The 21,853-nt window shown below is 37.1% G+C and overlaps 3 protein-coding genes across 5 annotated transcripts in view; 1 reads left to right on the top strand and 2 right to left on the bottom strand.

Annotated features, from left to right (window-relative positions):
* Positions 1-58: 58 nt before the first annotated feature.
* On the bottom strand, positions 59-6,825 carry LOC306870686 (T-box transcription factor TBX6L-like; the record flags this gene model as incomplete). Of its 2 annotated transcripts, none has more annotated exons than XM_079418105.1 (9): positions 59-1,049; positions 2,416-2,620; positions 2,852-2,928; positions 3,650-3,720; positions 4,076-4,225; positions 4,355-4,519; positions 5,678-5,780; positions 6,014-6,179; positions 6,412-6,825. In XM_079418105.1, 9 exons carry the CDS (start codon positions 6,500-6,502, stop codon positions 416-418), a joined length of 1,662 nt encoding a protein of 553 aa, XP_079274231.1. In that variant the 3' UTR covers positions 59-415. The 2 variants fall into 2 exon arrangements, with proteins under 2 accessions (XP_079274231.1, XP_079274230.1); XM_079418104.1 differs by having other exon boundaries at positions 70-1,049; positions 2,416-2,623; positions 6,412-6,496.
* A 5,633-nt stretch (positions 6,826-12,458) lies between these two features.
* On the bottom strand, positions 12,459-18,465 carry LOC306870689 (GTPase Era, mitochondrial-like). Of its 2 annotated transcripts, XM_079418111.1 has the most exons (11): positions 18,213-18,465; positions 17,871-18,038; positions 17,585-17,712; positions 17,248-17,325; positions 17,102-17,148; positions 16,813-16,874; positions 16,409-16,521; positions 15,875-16,174; positions 15,604-15,753; positions 14,792-14,872; positions 12,459-14,596 (listed from the first exon to the last, which is right to left on the bottom strand). In XM_079418111.1, the coding sequence occupies exons 1-11, from the start codon at positions 18,319-18,321 to the stop codon at positions 14,474-14,476; spliced, it is 1,359 nt and encodes a 452-aa protein (XP_079274237.1). In that variant the 5' UTR covers positions 18,322-18,465; the 3' UTR covers positions 12,459-14,473. The 2 variants fall into 2 exon arrangements, with proteins under 2 accessions (XP_079274237.1, XP_079274236.1); XM_079418110.1 differs by lacking the exon at positions 18,213-18,465 and having other exon boundaries at positions 12,507-14,596; positions 17,871-18,168.
* The window catches only part of LOC306870688 (protein FAM222B-like), a 51,596-nt gene continuing 47,572 nt past the window's right edge, over positions 17,830-21,853 (top strand). Inside the window, exon 1 of the mRNA XM_079418109.1 lies at positions 17,830-18,064. The gene's annotated coding sequence lies outside the window, so the exon portion shown is untranslated. The remainder of the gene's footprint in view (positions 18,065-21,853) is intronic.

Here is a 21,853-nt window from a genome sequence, read left to right on the forward strand (position 1 = left end):
TAAGAAAAGTTATATTTGTGTGATGACTTTATAAAAAAAAATGCAAACTTAACCCAGAACTCTGTATTTAGGTTTAATGTAAAAAAAAAGAAACCCACACAGGGTTGAAAATTAGGATTTAAACAGCAAAAGTGTGGTCTGCAGAATTACTTGGAAGTCAATTACAACTCTGAATTGTTTCATGTTGACTTTAGACATTTAGCAGTTTAAAGTTCAGACAGACTAAACATAAATATGGACATTAGTGACAGCTAACAACCTCATGTCCTGCTGAAAATAATATTTACATTCTTTTGTTGGGAGGCCCTCAGTGTTCAACTTGAATCTGCTTTGTAAACTAGTAATGCAGAGCAGTGCAGTCTCTGCTGGAAATGAGCAACAAAATGAGGCATAATTCGATGATGACTGAAAAACTTCATTTCCCAGTCTGCAGTTCACAGTAATATTCAGTTAGCGGTCTGGCACTGATATAGTCCATCTGTGATCTGTGTTCAGTCTGGCTGCTCAGCATGCTGTTTAATGTGAACTGCTGATCGATGTATTCCTGAGCCGCTGGGTAAATCTGCGGACGCAGCTCTCGGTCTGAGCCACGGAGGTACTGCTCAGGAAGGGGGGGGTTTTGCAGGACCTTCCCTGATGGTCCTGAGGCTAATGCTCGAAAATGGATCCTGTTGAGGATGTCAGTGAGGGGACTCAGATTAACGTAGTCAGAGACCGGGGTCATCTCCAGGTTCCTCAGAGCACTTTCAGGGAGTTGCATCCGGCTCAATTTTGGAGGCAGAGGGAGGGGCAGCTCCATGTCGGGACATTGTCGTGAGGGATGTGGAGGGGTCTGAAAATAAGGCTGGAGCTGGATGATGGATCTGCCTGGGGTTTGAGAGGTTGGGCTGCTGTGGTGATGGTGCTGCTGAGGGTTTAGAGGGCTGCTGATCTGAGATGGCAGTCTGCTGAGGTTTGTGTCTCCTGTGGAGGACTGGACACAGGAGCTCTGGGCCACGGGCAAAGCTGCACACAGGCTATGGAGGCTGGAGGGTCTCGCTTCTCTGGGACTTTCTCTGGGAAAAAAATTCACACCATTATTTTGGAAGACAAAACTGTCAAGTCTGTATGTGGCTGTTTCTTAGAAAGTGATCAACTGAGAATAATTTTAATCTTGAGAGATACAAGTCCAAGGTTTTCTGACAGAATAAAAATTCTATGGTTTAACATTTGAAAACAAAGAAATTAAGAGTTTTACTTGTACTTTTACTCTTGTTCTATAAAAGGAAATTATTAAAAATGTTATTTGACAGTACAATTGTATTATTACTATAGTAATACATTTCTTTCATGAATTAATTTGTATCTTTTTTTGGAATTTGGTTAAAAAATATTTTGTAATAAGTAATAGTAGTATTTTGGACAATGGACAATGCCTAATTAACTTTTTACAAGTCTGCATGTAGCAAGTCTAAAAAGTCATAACCTGAGAATAAATTTAATCTCCAGGAAACTAGATTTTAAGACAAAATAAAAGCTCTATGGTTTAGCATTTGAAAGCAAAGAAATTAAGTCACTTGTAATTTTATTCATGTTCTGTAAAATGAAATATTTTTTATTGATTTATTTTAAATATTACAGTACAATAGTATTATTATTACAGTAATATTTTTTTATATTCTTTATAGGGTCTAAATCTCCATTTTAAAGCTCAGATGATTTAAAAAAAATAATAATAATCTTCCATAGCGGGTTCTTACCCTAGAAAATGTTTTAATACATTTAAAAAATACATTTATTTCATACTAAGTATAGTTCAAATCTATTAACATATTTACTGACATATCGCTCGAGACAGACAAAAAATAACTTTAATAACATTTTATTATTATAAATATTTATAATATAACTATGTATAATATTCATTTTTTAATATTAAGCCTAAAATGTGTTTTAATATCTCTATTGATGAGGATTGCATGATTTTTGTATAATATTGGTCTTTAGATTTGAATCATCATTTAAAGTGTACCTGAAGTATACTTGCAATAGTTCCACTTTGCACATTCAAATTTACTTCAGTATTTCTTTAGTTGGACTTCAGCACTACTTCTGCACAAAATTTTGCAGACTTGAAGTATACCAGTTTAGTATACCAAAAGTACAACTTTATTAAGTGCATAAACATGTAAATGTATACTTAGCATGAAATAAACGTATTTCAAATCAGTTTTAGTATATTTCTTTTTCACTAGGCTATCTTTGTCACATTTTTTCACCCCTCATAAGTTTGCCTCCCTGAATTTCTAAGATTAATTATAATACTTCAGTATAGAGCAAGAATTAGTATTTTCTGCAGTATAATATTATGGTTTGATTATAATGTGATATTCACTGCATACAAAAATTCCCAGACAGAATCAGAGCCAGACTGACCTGTTCAGGTGTCTGTTATTGAGGCAGAGAACGGTGTGGGTCTGATGGGGTGAAGGTCCTCCAGCAGTGCTGGGGTTTATGAAGGCTGATATGAAAGGGTTGGGGGTGACGGAGGAAGCCACTTCTGAAGAATTCAGTGTTCTGCTGCAGTCAGCAGAGCTGGACACGGTCACATCCACTTCCTCATCTTTCTGTGGCTGTCCTACTGCTTGTAGACAGAAGAAAAAATACACAATTTATTTATCTTTAGTCTGTCCAAAGCTAAGAGGTAAATAAAATGTAGGACACATCAAGGTGACCCTCATGATTGAGGTTAAAAGTCCCTCTCTGCTGGGCACCAGGTCATAGCAACAGAAACAAGAAATGTGACACTGGTGCATATAATGTGAAGCTATATTGAATATTATTATTATTATTATTCTCTTGGGAATCATACCATGCTCATTTGATGTCAAATCCTGTTTGGCCTGTCCAACGGAATCCTGGGTCTCTTGGCTCTCTTTTTCTCTAAACCTAAGAAGGAGAAATAATAAAGGTTATATTAACTGAAAATATCAGAATTAATTATTAGAGTTGGAGGTTCAACAGTAAGAACAGGAAACATTATGTAAATTATATTAACCCATCAGTCACAATAGTGACCGTAAAAAAGTTTTTCATTTATAAAGCTCTACAAACAGTACTGACTGATGTTTTAGTGCACTTCCTGCAAATATGGAACAAATAAAGGGTCTCAATTAAATAAAGGGTCTCAATTCACATGATTAGTGCAAATTGTCACATGACCAGAGCAGTTTATTTACTGTTTGCACTTGAGCAGATGATGGACGCATCAAAGCTCCAAAACAAAGTATGTTAAGATAAAGATATGACAGATTTTTGACCGAACATAAAACAATTTTTCACACACTTTTCCAAAACAAATTCAAAAAATAATTATTGATTATTTCAAAGGGTTAGAGCACATCATTTGGATATTTTCATGTCTGGGAAAAATTTGGGATTAAATGGGTTAAATACAGTTTGATTTGCAATTAGGAATGAAGAAAATCTTGCTACAACATGGTTGAAAAGAATTATAATTAATTATTCACAAAAATATAAGCCCTTATGTCATATGCTGTAAAGGAGACATTTGTAAATGCAATTTTCTTTTATCTCTTTTTGTGGTGACCTACTCATTTTCTCGAACTGAACTGACCTAATTAATTATTTCTAATGAAGCGTGTCTCACCTTTTCCTGTTCAGCCCATTGTCACGAAAGCCTTTCGCAAAGGGGTTGTTGTCAATCTTGAGTTTTGTGATCTGTGTTGAGGAAGCAAGACAAAGAGTCCTGTCAGCAAAAACCACAGACATGCCAAGCAAAGAGCACAAATCATACAAAATAGATTAATAAAACAATAAATCAAGAGTGAAAAATCAGACATTTTGAAGTCTTCAAACTTCAACTTTCACATAAATGTTTTGCTGATATTTTGTGAGGAATACTGGGTTTTGCATATTTTGCACACTATACTGGGTACTAGATTCTACTATTATAGACATTTAAATTGGCCTTTTTATCCTAGTGAATTTGACCCACTAGATGGCAGTGCAACCCCAATGAAAAGAATCTTTGAAGGCCCGCTTTATTGATCTCATGTGAAATGTCTGTCCTCACCTCTTGGTTCTGGTAGGCTGTGACAGCTATAAAAGCAGCTTCAGGGAAGGTGAAGCGCAGGTAACCGCCAGGGTTGTGAGGGTTACAGGGGTCTGGAGATTGGACTATGTGTAGACGGGGCTGGTATTTGTGCATGGAGTGGAGAACCATCTAATGAACATTGAGAGAAATAGAAGTATCAACGGTAAAAGAAAAAGAAAGAAAAAAACATCCCCAAAACAGAAAACATCTCTTAGAAATCTTTCACCTGAAACACTTTCCCTATTTCTAAAATCTTACCAGGCCATTAGAGTTGAGGGTGTTGTTGGTCAGTTTGAGCTTGTGAAAGGAGATTGGATACTGCATCCATTTCTCTCCAGGTGCAGGAGAGTCTGGATGGATGAAGAACCGATTGGGCAGGTGTGGATCAGATGAACCATTCACTTCCCAACTATCCTTATTCCACTGTAACAATATAAGAGCACATGGATAGTCATAAGGACTACAACAATTTAACACTACTTATTCAAGCATAGATTTATATTTAGGTATTCAGTTTTATTGTTCTTAAATATTCCAAACATATTCACACATCTATCAGGTTTGCAGTCTTATAACATCCCTATAGCCATCTGGAGCTGAAAGTATGATGTGTATCAGTTGAAATATTGATATTAAAGGGATAGTTCACCCCAAAATTAAAATCCTGTCATCATTTACTCACCCTTAAGATGTTTCAACCCTGTATAAGCGTATTTCTTCTATTGAATACAAAGGATATTTTAAAGATATAAAAAAAAAGATAGTCCCCATTGACTTTTACAGTATTTTCCCCATACTATGGAAGTCAATGGTGACCAACAACTGTTTGGTAACCCATATTCTTCAAAATATCTGCTTTTGTACTCAACAGAAGAAAAAAAAAACTTATACAGGTTTGGAATAACATGAGGGTGAGTACATGATGACAATTTTTATTTTTGGGTGAACTATCCCTTTAAGGAATAAAACCGCGAGAGTGTCATATTATAATGTATAAGCATAAGAAAACTAGTTACATCGTAAACTACTGTTGTAGTATACTGTTCAAAACGGGTTGGGAAAGAATGGTTTTAAAAGAAGTATCTTATGAAGTCTTACCAAGGATACATTATTTGCATTATTTGACAAGAAAAAAAAATGCAAATAAAAATAGTCAAATATTATTACAATTCAAAGTAAATATATTTACTCACATTACTCCAGTCTTTAGTGTTACATGATCATTCAAAAATCATTCTAATATGCAGATTTGGTGCACAAGAAATGTTTATTATTATTCTTTATTATTATTAATGTTTATTATTATCATCAATGTTGTCATCAAAACATGTTAAAAACTATTTTTGCGAAAACCGCATGCAGTTTCAGGTTTCGCTGATGAAAGTTCAAAAGAACAACATTTATTTGAAATAGAAATCTTTTGTAACATCTTTGCTGTCATTATTGATCAACTGAATAAAATATACTTTTTTTAAATTGTACTGCCCCCAAACTTTTAAATACTAGTGTACATGTGTGTTTGGAGGGGGTTGAAGTGAGTTTGTGTGTATGTGCCATAAGGGAGGGGTGGGGGGGAGGTACCTTGTACTTGTGGTTATCAAATGGCACCATGTCCATTATCACCACATACTTGACTTTTGGATTCAGTCCTGTCACTGTTACTTTGCAGCTGGGAAACATCCGCCTGAAATAAATGTACACCGGAAACACATCATCACATATTAGACGATGCCTTCCATAATGTGCATTCTGATTTGTAACACTTTTAAGATTATTAAATGTCCAGCTAAATGAATGCACTTAACAAAGATTTCTTGCACTATAATAAGGGTAAATTCCAACACAGTTCAATTATATGTTTGCTATATCATCACATATTATAAACGTTTAAAGTTTCAAAACACTGTAGGTGCATACCTTCCAGATTTAGTAATCAGCATCTCTGTGCCAATACTGCTGAATTTGTCCCAAAGCTCTCGATCTTGCAGGGATACATGAACTGGCAGTGAGGTCAGTTCAGCTTCAGGACTGTTCATCCTGCTATTGAGGCCATGTTGAGTGCGGAAAATGGGTTCCGTACAGTCTAATCGACAACAGAACAATTTCAGATTTTCACACTATTTCAGATGTACATCACTGGCTCTGAAAGAATGACACTTGTTTATTATTAGAGAACCCTCCCTTTAGTCAGTTTGAGGGTTCTCCCTCTTTTGACAACTCAAAGTAATCAATACATTTAAAAATAATAATAAATAAATAAACCTGAAATTGAATTTAAAACTAAAAAAACATGAGAGATGTAGAAACAGTCCTACCTTGTGGATAATATCCATAGTTATTAGCCAAATAATTCATTTGGTAAGGTAAGTCCAGCACAGGCCGTTCCTCTGGGAGATACATGACCATGAGACTGGAGCAACAAAGTAAAGTGACTTGTCCAGAGGTTTGTAGCAAGCCAATGACTTGTTAGGACTATCCTTAGGATGCTACCTTTCCATAACTTCAAAGAAGACAGAGGTGTGTATGTGCACTTCTGTCAAAACATCAGTCTCGTCTTTGATCTGCCTCTTTGTCTCTCCCAGTTCCCAATTTGTGCTCCAGCTTGCCCACAAAGGTGTGTAGAAACAACAGTCTCTGGATCTGGAGGAAAGGGGGGTGCATCTGACTTTAGAGGCCAAGGGTTCCCTAACACTTCCTCTAAACCCATACAGACACACACACACACACACATAGGTGTTAATCACCCCAGCAGTTTGTCCCCTCATTACTGCAGGAAGTCTTTGCCACTATTTATTGGCTCTTGGCCAAACTGTCAAAGTTCAGCAGATAATTTCTAATCTTGAATATTAAAATCTGGTTTCATGTCATTTGCTAAGGGCTTTCTCTGTCGTAACATCCTCTGAGTTGGGCCTAGAGAGAATAATCCTTTTAGCTCAAACTAATTTTGAAAATAAATAAAGTAAAACTAAGTTAATGTTTCATTGTCCCACCAGCAGTGTTGAGGAGTAACTACTGTAGTTACATGTAATGGAATGATGTAAATAAATTACAAAATAAATGTAACTGTAAAATGTAACAGTTTACAGTAACATTTCAGTAACTGTACGATCGCACAGTAAATAGAGGTGCTAAAGTCTTGATTTTTTTGGTGGTTGCGCTTTATAATTAAATGACTATAATCTTAATTCAAGTGAAGAAGGATTCGACAATAATCAGCGTTGAGTATTACTGTAAGGTTAACCCGGCCTGCTTTAAATGTTTCAAAATGATTAACAGTTGAAAACATTCATTAAAAAGAAATAAAAAAGTAATTAAATGTAATCAGATACAGTGGGGAAAAAAATAATTTGATCCCCTGCTGATTTTGTACGTTTGCCCACTGAAAAAGAAATGATCAGTCTATAATTTTAATGGTAGGTTTATTTGAACAGTGAGAGACAGAATAACAACAACAACAAAATAATCCAGAAAAATGCATTTCAAAAAAGTTATAAATTGATTTGCATTTTAATGAGTCAAATAAGTATTTGATCCCCTATCAATCAGCAAGATTTCTGGCTCCCAGGTGTCTTTTATACAGGCAATGAGCTGAGATTAGGAGCACTCTCTTAAAGGGAGTGCTTCAAATCTCAGATTGATACCTGTATAAAAGATACCTGTCCAGAGAAGCAATCAATAGATCAAATTCCAAACTCTCCACCACTGCCAAAACCAAAGAACTGTCCAAGCTATCTAAGATTGTAGACCTACACAAGGCTGAAATGGGCTACAAGACCATCGCCAAGCAGCTTGGTGAGAAGGTGACAACAGTTGGTGTGATTATTTGCATATGGAAGAAACACAAAATAACGGTCAATCTCCCTCGGACTGGGGCTCCATGCAAGATCTCACCTCGTTGAGTTTCAGTGATCATGAGAACGGTGAGGAATCAGCCTAGAACTACACGGGAGGATCTTGTCAATGATCTCAAGGCAGCTGGGACCATAGTCACCAAAAAAACAATTGGTAACACACTACACCGCGAAGGACTGAAATCCTGCAGCGCCCGCAAGGTCCCCCTGCTCAAGAAAGCACATGTACAGGCTCATCTGAAGTTTGCCAATGAACATCTGAATGATTCAGAGGACAACTGGGTGAAAGTTTTGTGAAATCCAGCTCTTTGGCATCAACTCAACTCGCTGTCTTTGGAGGAGGAGGAATGCTGCCTATGACCCCAAGAACACCATCCCCACCATCAAACATGGAGGTGGAAACATTATGCTTTGGGGGTGTTTTTCTGCTAAGGGGACAGGACAACTGCACCGCATCAAAGGGACGATGGACGGGGCCATGTACCATCAGGGCCAGGGCATTGAAGCCAGTCAGGGCATTGAAAATGGGTCGTGGATTGGTATTCCAGCATGACAATGACCCAAAACACATGGCCAAGGCAAAAAAGGAGTGGCTCAAGAAGCACATTAAGGTCCTGGAGTGGCCTAGCCAGTCTCCAGACCTTAATCCATAGAAAATCTGTGGAGGGAGCTGAAGGTTCAAGTTGCCAAACATCAGCCTCGAAACCTTAATGACTTGGAGAGGATCTGCAAAGAGTAGTGGGACAAAATCTCTCCTGAGATGTGTACAAACCTGGCGGCCAACTACAAGAAGCATCTGACCTCTGTGATTGCCAACTAGGGTTTTGCCACCAAGTACTAAGTCAGGTTTTGCAAAGGGGTCAAATACTTATTTGAAGTATTAAATGCAAATTAATTAATTAAATGGAAATTAATTAATATCTTTTTTTAAATGCGTTCTTCTGGATTTTTTTGTTGTTGTTGTTATTCTGTCCCTCACTGTTCAAATAAACCTACCATTAAAATTATAGGCTGATTATTTCTCTGTCAGTGGGCAAATGTACAAAATCAGCAGGGGACCAAATAATGTTTTTCCCCACTATACATTAATAAGGTAATTGAAATAGTTACACTATTACATTTTAAATAGTGTAACTTGTAATCTGTAACCTATTACATTTCCAAAGTAACCTTCCCAACACTGCCCAGTTGTATTTTTCATAGGAATTTAAATACAAGAAAGTGAAAATTAAATGTATACACGTCTCTTTAAATCAATATAAATGAAAAATGAATACAAATCATTTTCTGTTTATATTTTAATTCATGTGCAATGCAAGGATCATAATAAAGTAACATTAAAACTGGATACATATTTTATATACCAGAAATAAGTCTGTTTTATATATTCTGTAACAGTGTCTCTGCTAAGCCTCTCTGTAAACCAAGGAGCCTAAAAGGTCCTGATCTAGTATCTGCCCTGAACTGTCTTCATCATCTAGTTTTCATTTAAGGTCATTTACAGTAAACTACTTGAAAAATAAGTCACAACTGAGCAACTTGTTAAGTGCTTTGCTAAAGGAAAAGATGCTGATATAGCAGGATTGTTCTCTAAGAATTGACTCTGCACACTTTATGCCAGCACTCAACAACCATTAAGTTTAAACGATCCCAAATCAGTTATATCAGGTGACTACTTGTGTTTCATAAGAGCTCTAAAGGGCAGTTTCCAGTTCCCTTCATGTCTGGCCACAGTGATCTCTTTTCTGCAAAATCATCACAGATTAACAGAAATGTCCATTTATTTAGGTGACAGATAAGGTGTCAGATGCTTGCTACATGCTGGTGCAACTCAGATAGGTCACAATCTTGTTTTTATCTGTTAACATGGCCTAAGCAGTCATAAACACCCCCCAACCCCACCCTAACTGGGAGTCTGTCTCCAGAGTAACCGCGGGAGGCTACTCCCATGTTAGTCAATAGACCTTTAACATCCAGATGCTGAGGACAACTACAGATGTAGAATAAAGTAAATTTGTCACAACTCACACATGGGTATGAGAACAGACACCCAGAGGTGATTTCATTGATAGTCAATCAACAAGCCACCAGAATCCGAGAATTTGGCATCTGTTTATGCACCATAATGTCATGAAAAGCATATCAGTGATTTAAATCTTGTGTAGAAATTGAATAAAACATTTTCCTTTGGTAATATGTTTTTGCAAACCCCTCATTCAGCCTCAAGATGCACTTTTCTCCTGTGGTATTAACTACTTATGCAGATTTTAATGTGTGTAATTTGGAATCTTATTAATATCTACTTTTGGCTATAGATAAAAGCTGAAGAAACTAATATGATATTCAAAAAACATGTCTTTGGATCTTTCCACCAACTTTTTTGGTAAAATTTCAAGTTTAATCCAAGGGTGGGAGAGTTTGGGTGTGGGCTCACACACTCGCGTGAGAGCGAGACCTGGTGCTAAGTAACTGTTCAGGGTCTGATATAGGGAACGATTCTGATTGGTCAGCAGACTGAAGGGCAGAGACATGATAAAGATGGAACAGCCTTGTGTCATCATATGCAAATGAGCAGCGAGCATTAAAACTCACGAGCAAGAGAGCAACATTACGATCACTTAACAGCATGGAGACGACAGACTTGTGAATCCAAAGTGAGAAGACGGTAAACGTGACAGATGAAGGCAATTAAATTGTTTTTCAACACTTCCTGCAGGAGTACTGAGGACACAGATCTAAAGGTGAGTGTGTCGGCCGGTGACTATGAACTACAGGATGGCAGCTGCTCTTCCTTTTAGATGAAAAGTCCCATGTGAGGGATCTTCCACAGGTGTGATCATCTGAAGAGTTAGGAAGAGTTACTACAAGAAAATATTTTGGAAACTCAAATGAATCTAACAATTTAGACCACGCTGAATTGATAATGATGCAACAGTTTCTGGAAATTGCTTTGGAACATTGACAAGTCAAATATCCTTTTAGTTCTTTAAAAATTGTCTGACAACGTTCTAGATCACAGAAAATATTCAAAAGAAAAAATTCAGTGGATTTCCAAAGTGAAGGTGTTTCATAAGCCTTGTCCTCTAGACAGGATATCATCGTATACTGTAAGTTCATTATTGAGACACTACAGTATAGATGATGTACTATCCAGGGGGTCAATACACCTCCAACTGTTTCCTGTGGACCCGCAAACATTGTGACGGAGAGTGGTGGTGAAACCGTTACCATTACTGAGTTTAGTAATGGTAAGGGTTCTATTGCCTTCTCTCAAAAATCATCTGGATATGATGGAACTTCAGAGCAACGGATGGCGCAGTCAAAAACAGACGAGTGAACAAATGGACAAAAATACCAGAAAGACCAAATGTTAAGCAGATTTGAAATTCTGAATCATTTGTATTCTATATAACTTTATACCCTAAAATGTGTTATGAGACTGCCATTGTGTGTAATTTAAATAAATATCACTGAATTGAAATTAAACATTTTGCTTGTTTTGTTTCATTATTTGCTATTATTTTTTACAGAATCCACTTTTACCCATCATTTTACACAGAAAGGCAGCATATGTGGTTGGTAAAATGCTTACTTGTGCTTCTAGAAGCCAAAGACATGATGAATAAGAATCTTTGCTTAAACTTTAATTAACTTACAATTAACTGATGCAGCCAATGGAATAAAAGTAATGACCAGTGTAAGAATATAGAGAAAGAACCAGGGACATATCATTGCTTTGGGCCAGCTAGAGGCAAGCATATAATTCTTCATGGAGTTCTACTGCAAAAAAAGGGGAATAAGTGCAACTTGTCATCATTTTAAAACTCACTTTAGGAGCACTTCATGTTTTGAAGGAGGTGAAAAAAAAAAAAAAGACATTATTAAGTTTACATCATTTACGTTTTATTTAAAGAAGAAAAAAAAGGTTTTCAAAAAGAATTACACACATATATATATATATATTATTTATAAATCCTGTTCTTTTGTACTTTCCATTAATCAAAAAATCCTGATAAAAATGTACCACTGTTTCCTCAAAAATATTGAGGAAACAACAGATTTCAACATTTAGTTATAATAAGAATAAGAAATGTTTCTTGAGACCAAATCAGCATATTAGAATTATTTCTGTAGGATCATGTGACGCTGAAGACTGGAGTAATCACAGGAATAAATTACATTTTTGAAATAATAATAATAATAAAATAGAAGACTTTTTAAAATTGATATTTTACTGTTTACTGTGTTTTTTGTATCAGATTAATGCATCCTTGGTGAGCATAAATGACTTTTCAAAAACATTAACATTTTATTGACCCCCAAACTTTTTAATAGTTGTGTATTATAATAAAACAATTGAGATTGACACAATTAAATGTCTGAAGCAAATAAGTGAGTTGATTTTTTCAGCTCCATATGTGCAGTTCTGCTGTCTGTAGATAAAGTGACCATCAATTTTTCACTATTGACAGTCCTGCACTGAGAACTGACTTTTCTTTTTTACTCTTTTTGACTAAAATTGACGCAATAATTTACTCAACTGATGAAAATTTATTATTGATAATATTTATTAACTGCAATATTACAGACATAGCTACAAATAATTTAAAACAGGTAATAATTCAAAAAGCTGCCATTAGTATTGTGTACAGCCACAGTTGAGGAGGCCCGGCTCCACCCTGGCAACCAGCCACCACCTCAACTGTGCAGCCCATGAGTCTTATGGCACTCCTTACATGTTAGGGCTGGAGCCGGGCCTACAGTTGAGTGATTTCAGGTCAGTGTAATGTTATTACGCAAGACATTCAGTTAAACAGCAAGACTGCACCACAGATAACAGCCTGACCACACTGAAGACAATGAATAATAAAAAACAAGGTAAACCCTTCCTTCCAGTAAAAGAGTGAAAGTGCACCTTACCCTCAGAGCACACATATACATATATACACACACACACGTATGAATTCTTCTACACAAATTAAATGTATTTAACTTTACTCAGCAGGCAATGAATTGGTTTAGATCATATTTAGAATCCCGAGATCAGTGTGTTAAAATTAATAATTCAAGATCAGCTTTACGAGATAATAATATGGGTCTTCCTCAAGGATCAATTTTGGGCCCATTGTTGTTTTCCTTATATGTCAATGATTTTCCAAACTGTTGTAAGCAAACAAAATGTCAGTTATATGCAGATGACACAGTCATTTATGTATCTGCAAAGACTCCAAGTTTAGCTGCAGAAATATTAACAAATGAAATGATTGGTGTGTCACAGTGGTTACAGAACAGTTGTTTGACCCTGAATTGTACAAAAACTGTCTCAATGTGTTTTTCAATTAGAAAGAAGGAAATGAGTGGTTTTATAATTAAGATCAATCAAAAGGAAATTGAAACAGTTAATAATTTTACATATTTAGGTGTTATTTTAGACTCTCATTTGAAATTTGATATGCATGTTAAGAAGCTATGTAGAACAATCAAAACAAATTTGAATTGTTTTTACATGATTAGACCATATATATCCTTGAAAGCAGCCAAGTTATACATGCATGCAATGACTTTATCACATTTATCTTACTGTGTGACTGTCTGGAGTCAGGTTTCTCAACTGACTATTAAACCTGTCAGATCCCTATATAACAAACACTAAAAGTTTTGGATAAGAAACCAACCAGATGGCATCACTGTAGCATTTTACAAAAATATAGTTTGCTTAGTTTTGAAAATTTTATAAATTCATCTTTTATTAAAATGTTTTTTAAATGTTTAAATAATCTTGCGCCAAAAGTTATATGCAAATTAATATTAAACAGTAGTAAGGGGATCGCTACAAGAGGTGCAACTACACAGAACTGTATAATACCACAGAGAAAAACTAAATTTGCACAATCTACATTTTCAGTTCAAGGTATGTTGTTATGGAACAGCTTGTCAGCTGAATTGAAAATGCAAACACAGTTGAATATTTTTCAAACAAAACTGAAAAAGTGGTTCAAACAAAAGCAGATATGTGAACATTGATGGTGGTACATAGTTTTAGTTGTTTATTTTATTTTATTTCATTTCATTCGTTTTTTTTTTTTTTTAGCCCAACCAGGGACTGGGGCTGCAAATTAGCCTCCGGCTAGAAGCCTATATGTAGAGCATCGGCTGCATGAAATTGTAGCAATGTTATACTGCATTGTCCCTGTTAAATAAACTAATAAATAAATAAATGCAAAACTAAATGATTTTTGGCATTTATTATTATAAAGACATTTATAAATCAAAAGCAGCAAGACATGCAAGCGGCACAGGCATATGTGATCCAATCATCATAGTCTCATTGAAATTATACAGAAAGCTCATGTAATGTGCCTGTGATATACTTACATTTCATGTTACAGGAATGAGGGGGATCAATCTGACAGTATAACCCAAATTCATGTTTTTGAGTTTATGTCTATGTCCGCTCACTCTTTTCAGGTTTCCGAATGTCTCTGCATGGGTTAGGCTCTGACCTACATCATCCGCACTGTCTATCTCACTTCCTCAACTTTGCAGAGATTTTTAAACGCACTTCACGCAAGAAAATCTTCATTAGGTCACTTTCAGCTTCCTGGGTTATTCTGGTAATCAAATGACCTCCAGAACCAATAACCATTTTCTGCAAGAAAGAACAAAGGTTTCAATTTATAATGAAACATAATAATGTTACTGTTTCTTCAAGTAGTGAGAAAGCACTCTTTTGTTAAAAGCAATTCCTCAAAATGTCTACCATAAAACTAAAGTCGCCTGATGGTTAAAACAGCAGCACAGAAGACTAGCCTCTCTAAATAAATGTGGCAACAAACCAACTCACCATATGAGTGTCTTTCTTTACATATAGTTTGATGGATATGTCGAGTACCCCATCTTCAGATTCCTTCCACATTTCAATTTGCTGCAAAAAGACCAAAATAATAACGAAAACAAATAACATTCCAGAAAACATAAATAATACAAAAAGGTCACAATACATATTTTGAGTAATGGAAACATTCAAAAAGAAAGGCAGACTACGTTTTGTGAAGAAGTTCCCAATTTACAGCAAACAGAATGAGAATCATAGCAGGATAAAATAGATGCAGTTTCAATGATGAAAAACAGACCATAATAAGCTGGGAATCAGCTGTTTAACAGGAAATGAGTGAATATGACTACATTTATTTGACCAAAATAGAGTAAAATATAATTACAATTATTATTACAGTATTATATATTAAATTAACTCTTTCATATTTTAATATACTTTAAAATGCAATTCAATCCCCTGATGGCAAAGCTGAATTTTCTGCAGACAATACTCCAGTCTTCAGTGTCACACAATCTTTCAGAAATGATTCTAATATGCTAATTTGGTGCTCAAGAAACATTTCTTATCATCAATGTTGAAAACAGTTGTGCTGCTTAATATTTGTGTGTACCATAAACCATATATTTTCAGGATTCTAAGATGAATAAATGGTTCAAATGCTACATTTGTAACAATGTGAAGGTCTTTACTGTTACTTTTGATCAGTTTAATGCATCCTTGCTGAATAATTGAATTTCTTAAAAAAAAAAAAAAATTCTATTGACCCCAAAGGGTGGCATATTTCAACACCTTTCTAGTGTGCACAAATCATGACCCACCTGTGTCATACTGTACGGCACCTCTTTCGGGAGATGCTGTAAAAGTTTCTCTCTGATAGTGTTGATGCACATCTCCTCAGGACCCTGATCAGTCAGTACTTCACTGTGGTACTGCCACTGGCCAGGCTTTGCACCCTCAAACAGGTACGTCTATTGCACAAGTTCAAACACAGACAAATTAAGGATGATTATCACAATGCTGGAGATTCCAACATCAAGTTTGTTTTAATGCAAATGTCTCTTTCTTAAAATCTCCAATGCAGTCTCTAACCTTTAATGTTTCCACATCTTCTCTGTCAATAGAACTTAACATGAATACATCCTTAAAAAGATGCCACCCCCTGCGGCTCTTCAGGGCCTTCAGCCTGTCTTTGTCCTGACCCTCCTGAGACACCCCGTCCTTCATGCTCTCAGACTGTGGTTCTTCAGCATGTCTGCTGTGGGGTTTGGCTGCTAATTTCTCACGTGGTTTCTCTGCACCACGGATCCTGATCTTCTTTCCATTCACCACCCCTTCTGTCAGGTGTGCCGTGATGTCTAGCAAAAGTGTTTTGCTCTTCAGTAGATCCACCTGTGTGTTAAGAGTTGATTTTTTGCTTTAGTTCTTCTAAGTGTACCAGCTATTAATCATTCACTTAGTTTAATAGTGATATTAATTTTGATGTTAACAGTTGCAGCAAACCAGCCCCCTCTCTTTGTAAGATGAGAGATGGGATATACAGAGAAAGAGAGATGATAATTTCCTCCTCAAACTAATCCTATGATCAGACTGGGACCGATCAATACACAATGGCACAGCTAATACCTTATTGAGGACAAGGATGGCAGGGACATCTGGATTCAGGGCCAGACACTTCAGCACTTCATAGTCCAGCTTATTGCGGGTCCATTTATCAGACACATCAACTAGCACCACCACTGCAAATATATAGCAGAAATGGAAAAGAAAACGGAAGATTCAGCACAAAATACAGAGTCATAATACAGTGGTTCTCAGCCTCTTTGACTCCAAGGCTCTCGTTTGTCCAAGACTATATTCAAAGGCTCTCCTAACTAAGTAGATATATATATTTTCATGGTTGGTTCTAATTACACACACACACACTAAACCAGTGGTGATTATATTGGATGCTGGCTGTGCCCTTGTTTTTGAACAGATTGAGAAATATATAAGAGAAGATCAACTAAAACAAAGATTTTTTTTTTTACCTAGATCAGCTTCCTTTATTGACTCAAAAGGATCCACCAGCAGGGATTCCTCCAGTTGATGCCTGTTAAACAAATATAGCAAAATCAAGTTTAGTTTATGAGTATGAGAATTTTTACCACAATCATGGCATTAGTTAAACCAATGTTGCTGTTTCGGGTTGAGATGCTCAAACAATCCCAGCAAGGTTGCAGAGCACAGTATTTACACTTTTCTGGGAAATCAACCTATAAATGGTTTACTTACAGTTGCCACCTAATGCTGTAAGAAACTGCTGTATTACATAGTCACCTTTTAGCCTTTATTGGTGTGGTGAGACCAGGGGTATCCAACAGTATCTGATAAAAAAAAAAAAATAGGTGAAAAAATGCCATTCAAACATGGAACATTCCCTAAACAGACAAGATTATTATACATGAGGTAGAAGAGGTACTTACGATTTGTGTGTCATCCTCTGTCAGGACACCAACAGCACGTGATCTTGTTGTGTGCACTTTCTCAGAAACAGCAAACAACTATATAAAAATTGTGAATTAACATTTAAGTTTACAGACAAGTTCTTATAGGGATCGTTCACGCAAAAATTAAAATTATATCATGATTTACTCCTAATTATGCATCACCATGCAAATCTCATTTTTACATGTGTACATTCAAACATGTTGGAACAACACTGTTATTTACAGGCTGAGTAAATAGCAGAAATAACATTTCTAGGTGAGAAAAAAACACATTTCACCTCAATTTTTATTCCACACATTAGTATAATATCACCTTTCGACCCAGCAGTTGATTGGTCAATGTTGATTTCCCTGCATTAGGTGCACCCACTATTGCCACTTTAAGAGATTTGGCATTTTCAGGTTGATCAGGATCCTTTACCAATAAGGAAAATTGATGACCTGAGAGCAGAACACATGCATTACCACACAGACAAAATTGGCTTCACGAATAGGCTATAATATCCCAAATGTCTACGCAGATAATAACTGTTTACGACATGTTATCTGTAAAACAGCAGTCTTGAAGGCTCGAGAGGGGCTGGTGATTATATTCTTACCGCTGTCTGATGGAACAGAGACAGGCTGATGAAGACAGAGACCCTCATCGGACACCACCGCTCTCCCCTTCTGCAGTCTGTCCAAAAAATCACTCGAAGACACCAAACTGGCCGGAGTACAATGAAAGAGACATTTTCTAGCTGTCTGTGGACCAAAAGCTGAGCAACCTGTGGACAAGTAGAGGCAACGACAGGTAAAATAAGTTATAATATGATGTTGTTTTTCTATGAGTTTGGTTTTATTTCTGGTGGTGAATGAGACAAATACAACCAGCTTGTCATCTAGCATAACATCACGAGATACAAGAAGGACAAACAGACTGTGTATAATCTATAAATCACCTGATACACGCAGATACAGTGGCGCGTGCTCTGGGGCTGCTGTCAGTTTGCGAATCGTTGAAAACCGCAAAGATCTGCGTAGAAACGTCTCGCAAAGCCGCAAGGTCATTGTTGAAAGTTTTCTATACACAAGTGTATAATTTCAAAATGTTTCACTTAGATTAACTCTTGTGCAAGGTTATTCTCCTCTCCATGTTTGTTTACACATGCGTCCAGGGCGCAGACATGTTGCTCAAGACGAGTGAACTGGAGTGAAGAAGCTATATATTACACACTACTGCCATCTGCTGCTCATAAATAAACTGCCAGTCTAGTCTTCATTCATTTTGCAGCACTTCTAAAGAGCTTTGTTGCTAATTGTGTACTATTATTATTGCTGTATGAGATAAATAGGATATCTGGGATTTAACCACCTTTTGTTCTTCAGCCACAACCATGAACGCTAGATGAATTTTCTCACAAACATTTTAAGCACACAGATACATATTGCAGTATTTCGCTGTGTTTTTCACCATGTATCCTTCCGTCTATTTTAACAAGATGTCCAGTCCTTGCTCAAGTAATGCAGACATCATGATGCTACCCCATCATATTTCACTGTAGGTTTTTATTTTTGAGATCTGGCCAGCGTTGCATTCACAACACACCCATCATCTGTAATTGTGTGGTCTCATGCAACCATAAAATATTTTTCCACATTAGAACTAGGTCACCATAAATAAACTCTATAGACATGTCGATGTGCTTTCACATCTTTTTGAGTAATAACTTCTTTGCCAGCCATTAAAGGCTATGCACACTGTAACTTTTGACACATGCAATATACTACATATAGACTCTCAACTCAGTTCTCTCACAGTGTTTATTTGTTCATATTTTTCTCTCATAATTCTCCTCGTTTGCATGAGCTTTGTGAGAAGACCTTTTCTGGCAAGCGTCTGTGGAAATGTTTGTGACTCCTACTTCCTGGAAACTGAATCCCAGTAATTTAGCCCTAAATTCAAAGAAACCTATTTAGTCTTCATTTTCACTGTGGTCTTATGACCATCTAAATATTCATCTAGCTGTGTGCATTTCATCTAGAACAAAAAAAAAAAAAAAACTTCTGCAGGGCCTAATACGTTATGTAAAACAATGTCACATTTAAATAATTCATTTGAGTCTCATAATTAAAAATAAAGTATGCAGGATGATTTTAAATTTATTGTTTGTTTTTAAACATCGTGGACTATTTTAAATGGTTTCTCCAAAAATAACTTGACTATTAAAACCGTTTCTGACAATTCTTGTGCAAATCTGCATTCATGTTTAGGTTCTAATTTACAAAGCTCAGGGTTAGAAATCATAATAAGGAATCCCATATCTGTCAGGACTCACTTGCAGGAGGAAATAGGGCTTTATTAATAATAAAATAAAATCAACAAACAAAAACTACCCTGTAGGGGAACACGGACTGGACTGGACTGGACTGGACTGGACTGGACTGGACTGGACTGGACTGGACTGGACTGGACTGGACTGGACTGGACTGGACTGGACTGGACTGGACTGGACTGGACTGGACCTCACACAGGGAAACATCGACGACAAACCGGCACAGGACTGCAAACACAAGGAGATTATGAAGGGAGCAAATGAGGAGGGTAACTAGTAAACACAGGTGGGGCAAATTAACCAATAATCAGGAAACCAGGTGGGTGGGGTCAAGACAATTGACATGAGTGCACATGGCACATCAACCAAACAAGACAAGCCATGTGCTCACACAAAATAAAAACACAAGCACATGGCCAGCAAAACAAAATCACTAGCCATGTGCAAAACAGGACACGAACACGCAGCTAATGAGGAGACTCATAAGCTGCATGCTCACAAAACATGACAAACATGAAAGCACGCATCCAGTGAAAAAACACAAGCTGCGTGCCACACAGAACAAGACAAAACAAGAGAAAAACCGAACCGCGTGCCAAACAAAACACACACAGAGGAGCGCACAGCCCGAGCGAACTCGAAACCGCACGCTCTCACAGCGAGAACAAACCTGGAGCGTGAGTGTCCGAACCCCGACACGAAACCAGAACCGAGCCTGAACAAGTCAGGAGTGCCAGGATCCGAACACCACTCCCCAACATGAACCAGAGCACGCAGACAAGAGAGCGCGCAGCTCAAGCACACTTGAAGCCTCGCGCTCACCAGAAAACAAGACAAGAAGGGAGTGTCAGGGCTCCGTCACAAAACCATGAATAAACTAGACCGAAGTGACAGAACCCTGACAATATCAACATAAAATGACAGCCTCGTCCCAGGGTTGTTTGTGCTGCATATGCCATTATTGTTTAGGAGCTGTGGATGCTGAATAACTGCTGTCATGTCAAATATTTCAATAGGTCTCTCCTCGTCTTTTGCAGTGAAGACAGATACACACACACAGATAGAAATGTCCCGCAGTTACAGCACAGCACTGCGACCTTTCAGCAGGCAAGGAGGAATAACAAAGCTGCGGAGATGTTGAGTATACGACAGGGTTGTGACAGGGAGCTAGCTGAGCCATGCTGGTTAGTTGCTACTCGGGATGATATGCAGCTTCGGCTTGCTCAGCCATGACACATGATTGCAGCACAACACACAAAGCCACACAGCTGAGGCATCCTCTGTCACATCCTCATCAAAATGCTTTTATGACAATTTAAAAAGCACCCAGAGGTCATACTTTCCAGCCCTGACTGTAGTGGGAGAGAGAAAGTAAGAGAAGGAGGAAAAGTCATACTCTATCAGGATTTCGCAATCAATACAACTTGTCTGTGAAGTGGATCAATAATGCATCTCCTTTGAAACCATCAATCACGTCAGAGTTGGGAATAAAAAGCACAATTAGGACCACCGTTCCTTAAACATCCTGCCTTGACGTCTTTCAGGGCCAAAAGAAAGACACCATTCTGCGCCATTAACGTTGTATTATTGTGTGATGAAGCACACTGCTGAGCACTTCCCCTCAGCTGCCCGAGGCTCTGTGGGTGCAAAATGATGTTTTGTACTGGTCCAGGATCAGCCATCATAACCTTAACAATTCCAGTAAGAAAAATCTGAAACCGCACATGAAAAGCTTCAAGCTCAAGACTTCTACTTCATTATTCTCATGCATGTAATGGCTTTTTCTTTTGAGAAAGCCTTGTGACCCTGATATGATTTCCGAGCATGTTGAATGGCCTGAACCAGCGTTTTCTTATTTCTCAAAGGCAAAAATGAGAATAATTAGTCTTGATCACCACATAGTTCTGCCTGCTATGAATCACACAATGCCTGGGTAATGATAATCATGATGGCGCCGGTTTCTGAGAGGATGTGCGTCAGGTAGAGACGGGTGGCACACCAGCAGTTTAAATACATACATGTCGTTATTCATTATATAAAATTCTATTTCATAACTGTAGCAGCCCTATAATGTGATAGTGTCACTGCTTGAAGGAGCACACAATAGAGTGTTCAAAAATGTAGACCAGAGAAGTATGGAAGGAGGGAAATTCAGTTGGAAATTCAGAAGTGCTAAAAACCACACTAAGTACTAATATCTGTGATATTAGATGCTCTGTTTATATTTTTATTTAGAATGTGTTATGTATATTTAAGTTATGTGTTTG

The sequence above is a fragment of the Barbus barbus genome, assembly GCF_936440315.1.
Source record: "Barbus barbus genome assembly, chromosome: 6".
Classification (NCBI taxonomy): domain Eukaryota; kingdom Metazoa; phylum Chordata; class Actinopteri; order Cypriniformes; family Cyprinidae; genus Barbus; species Barbus barbus.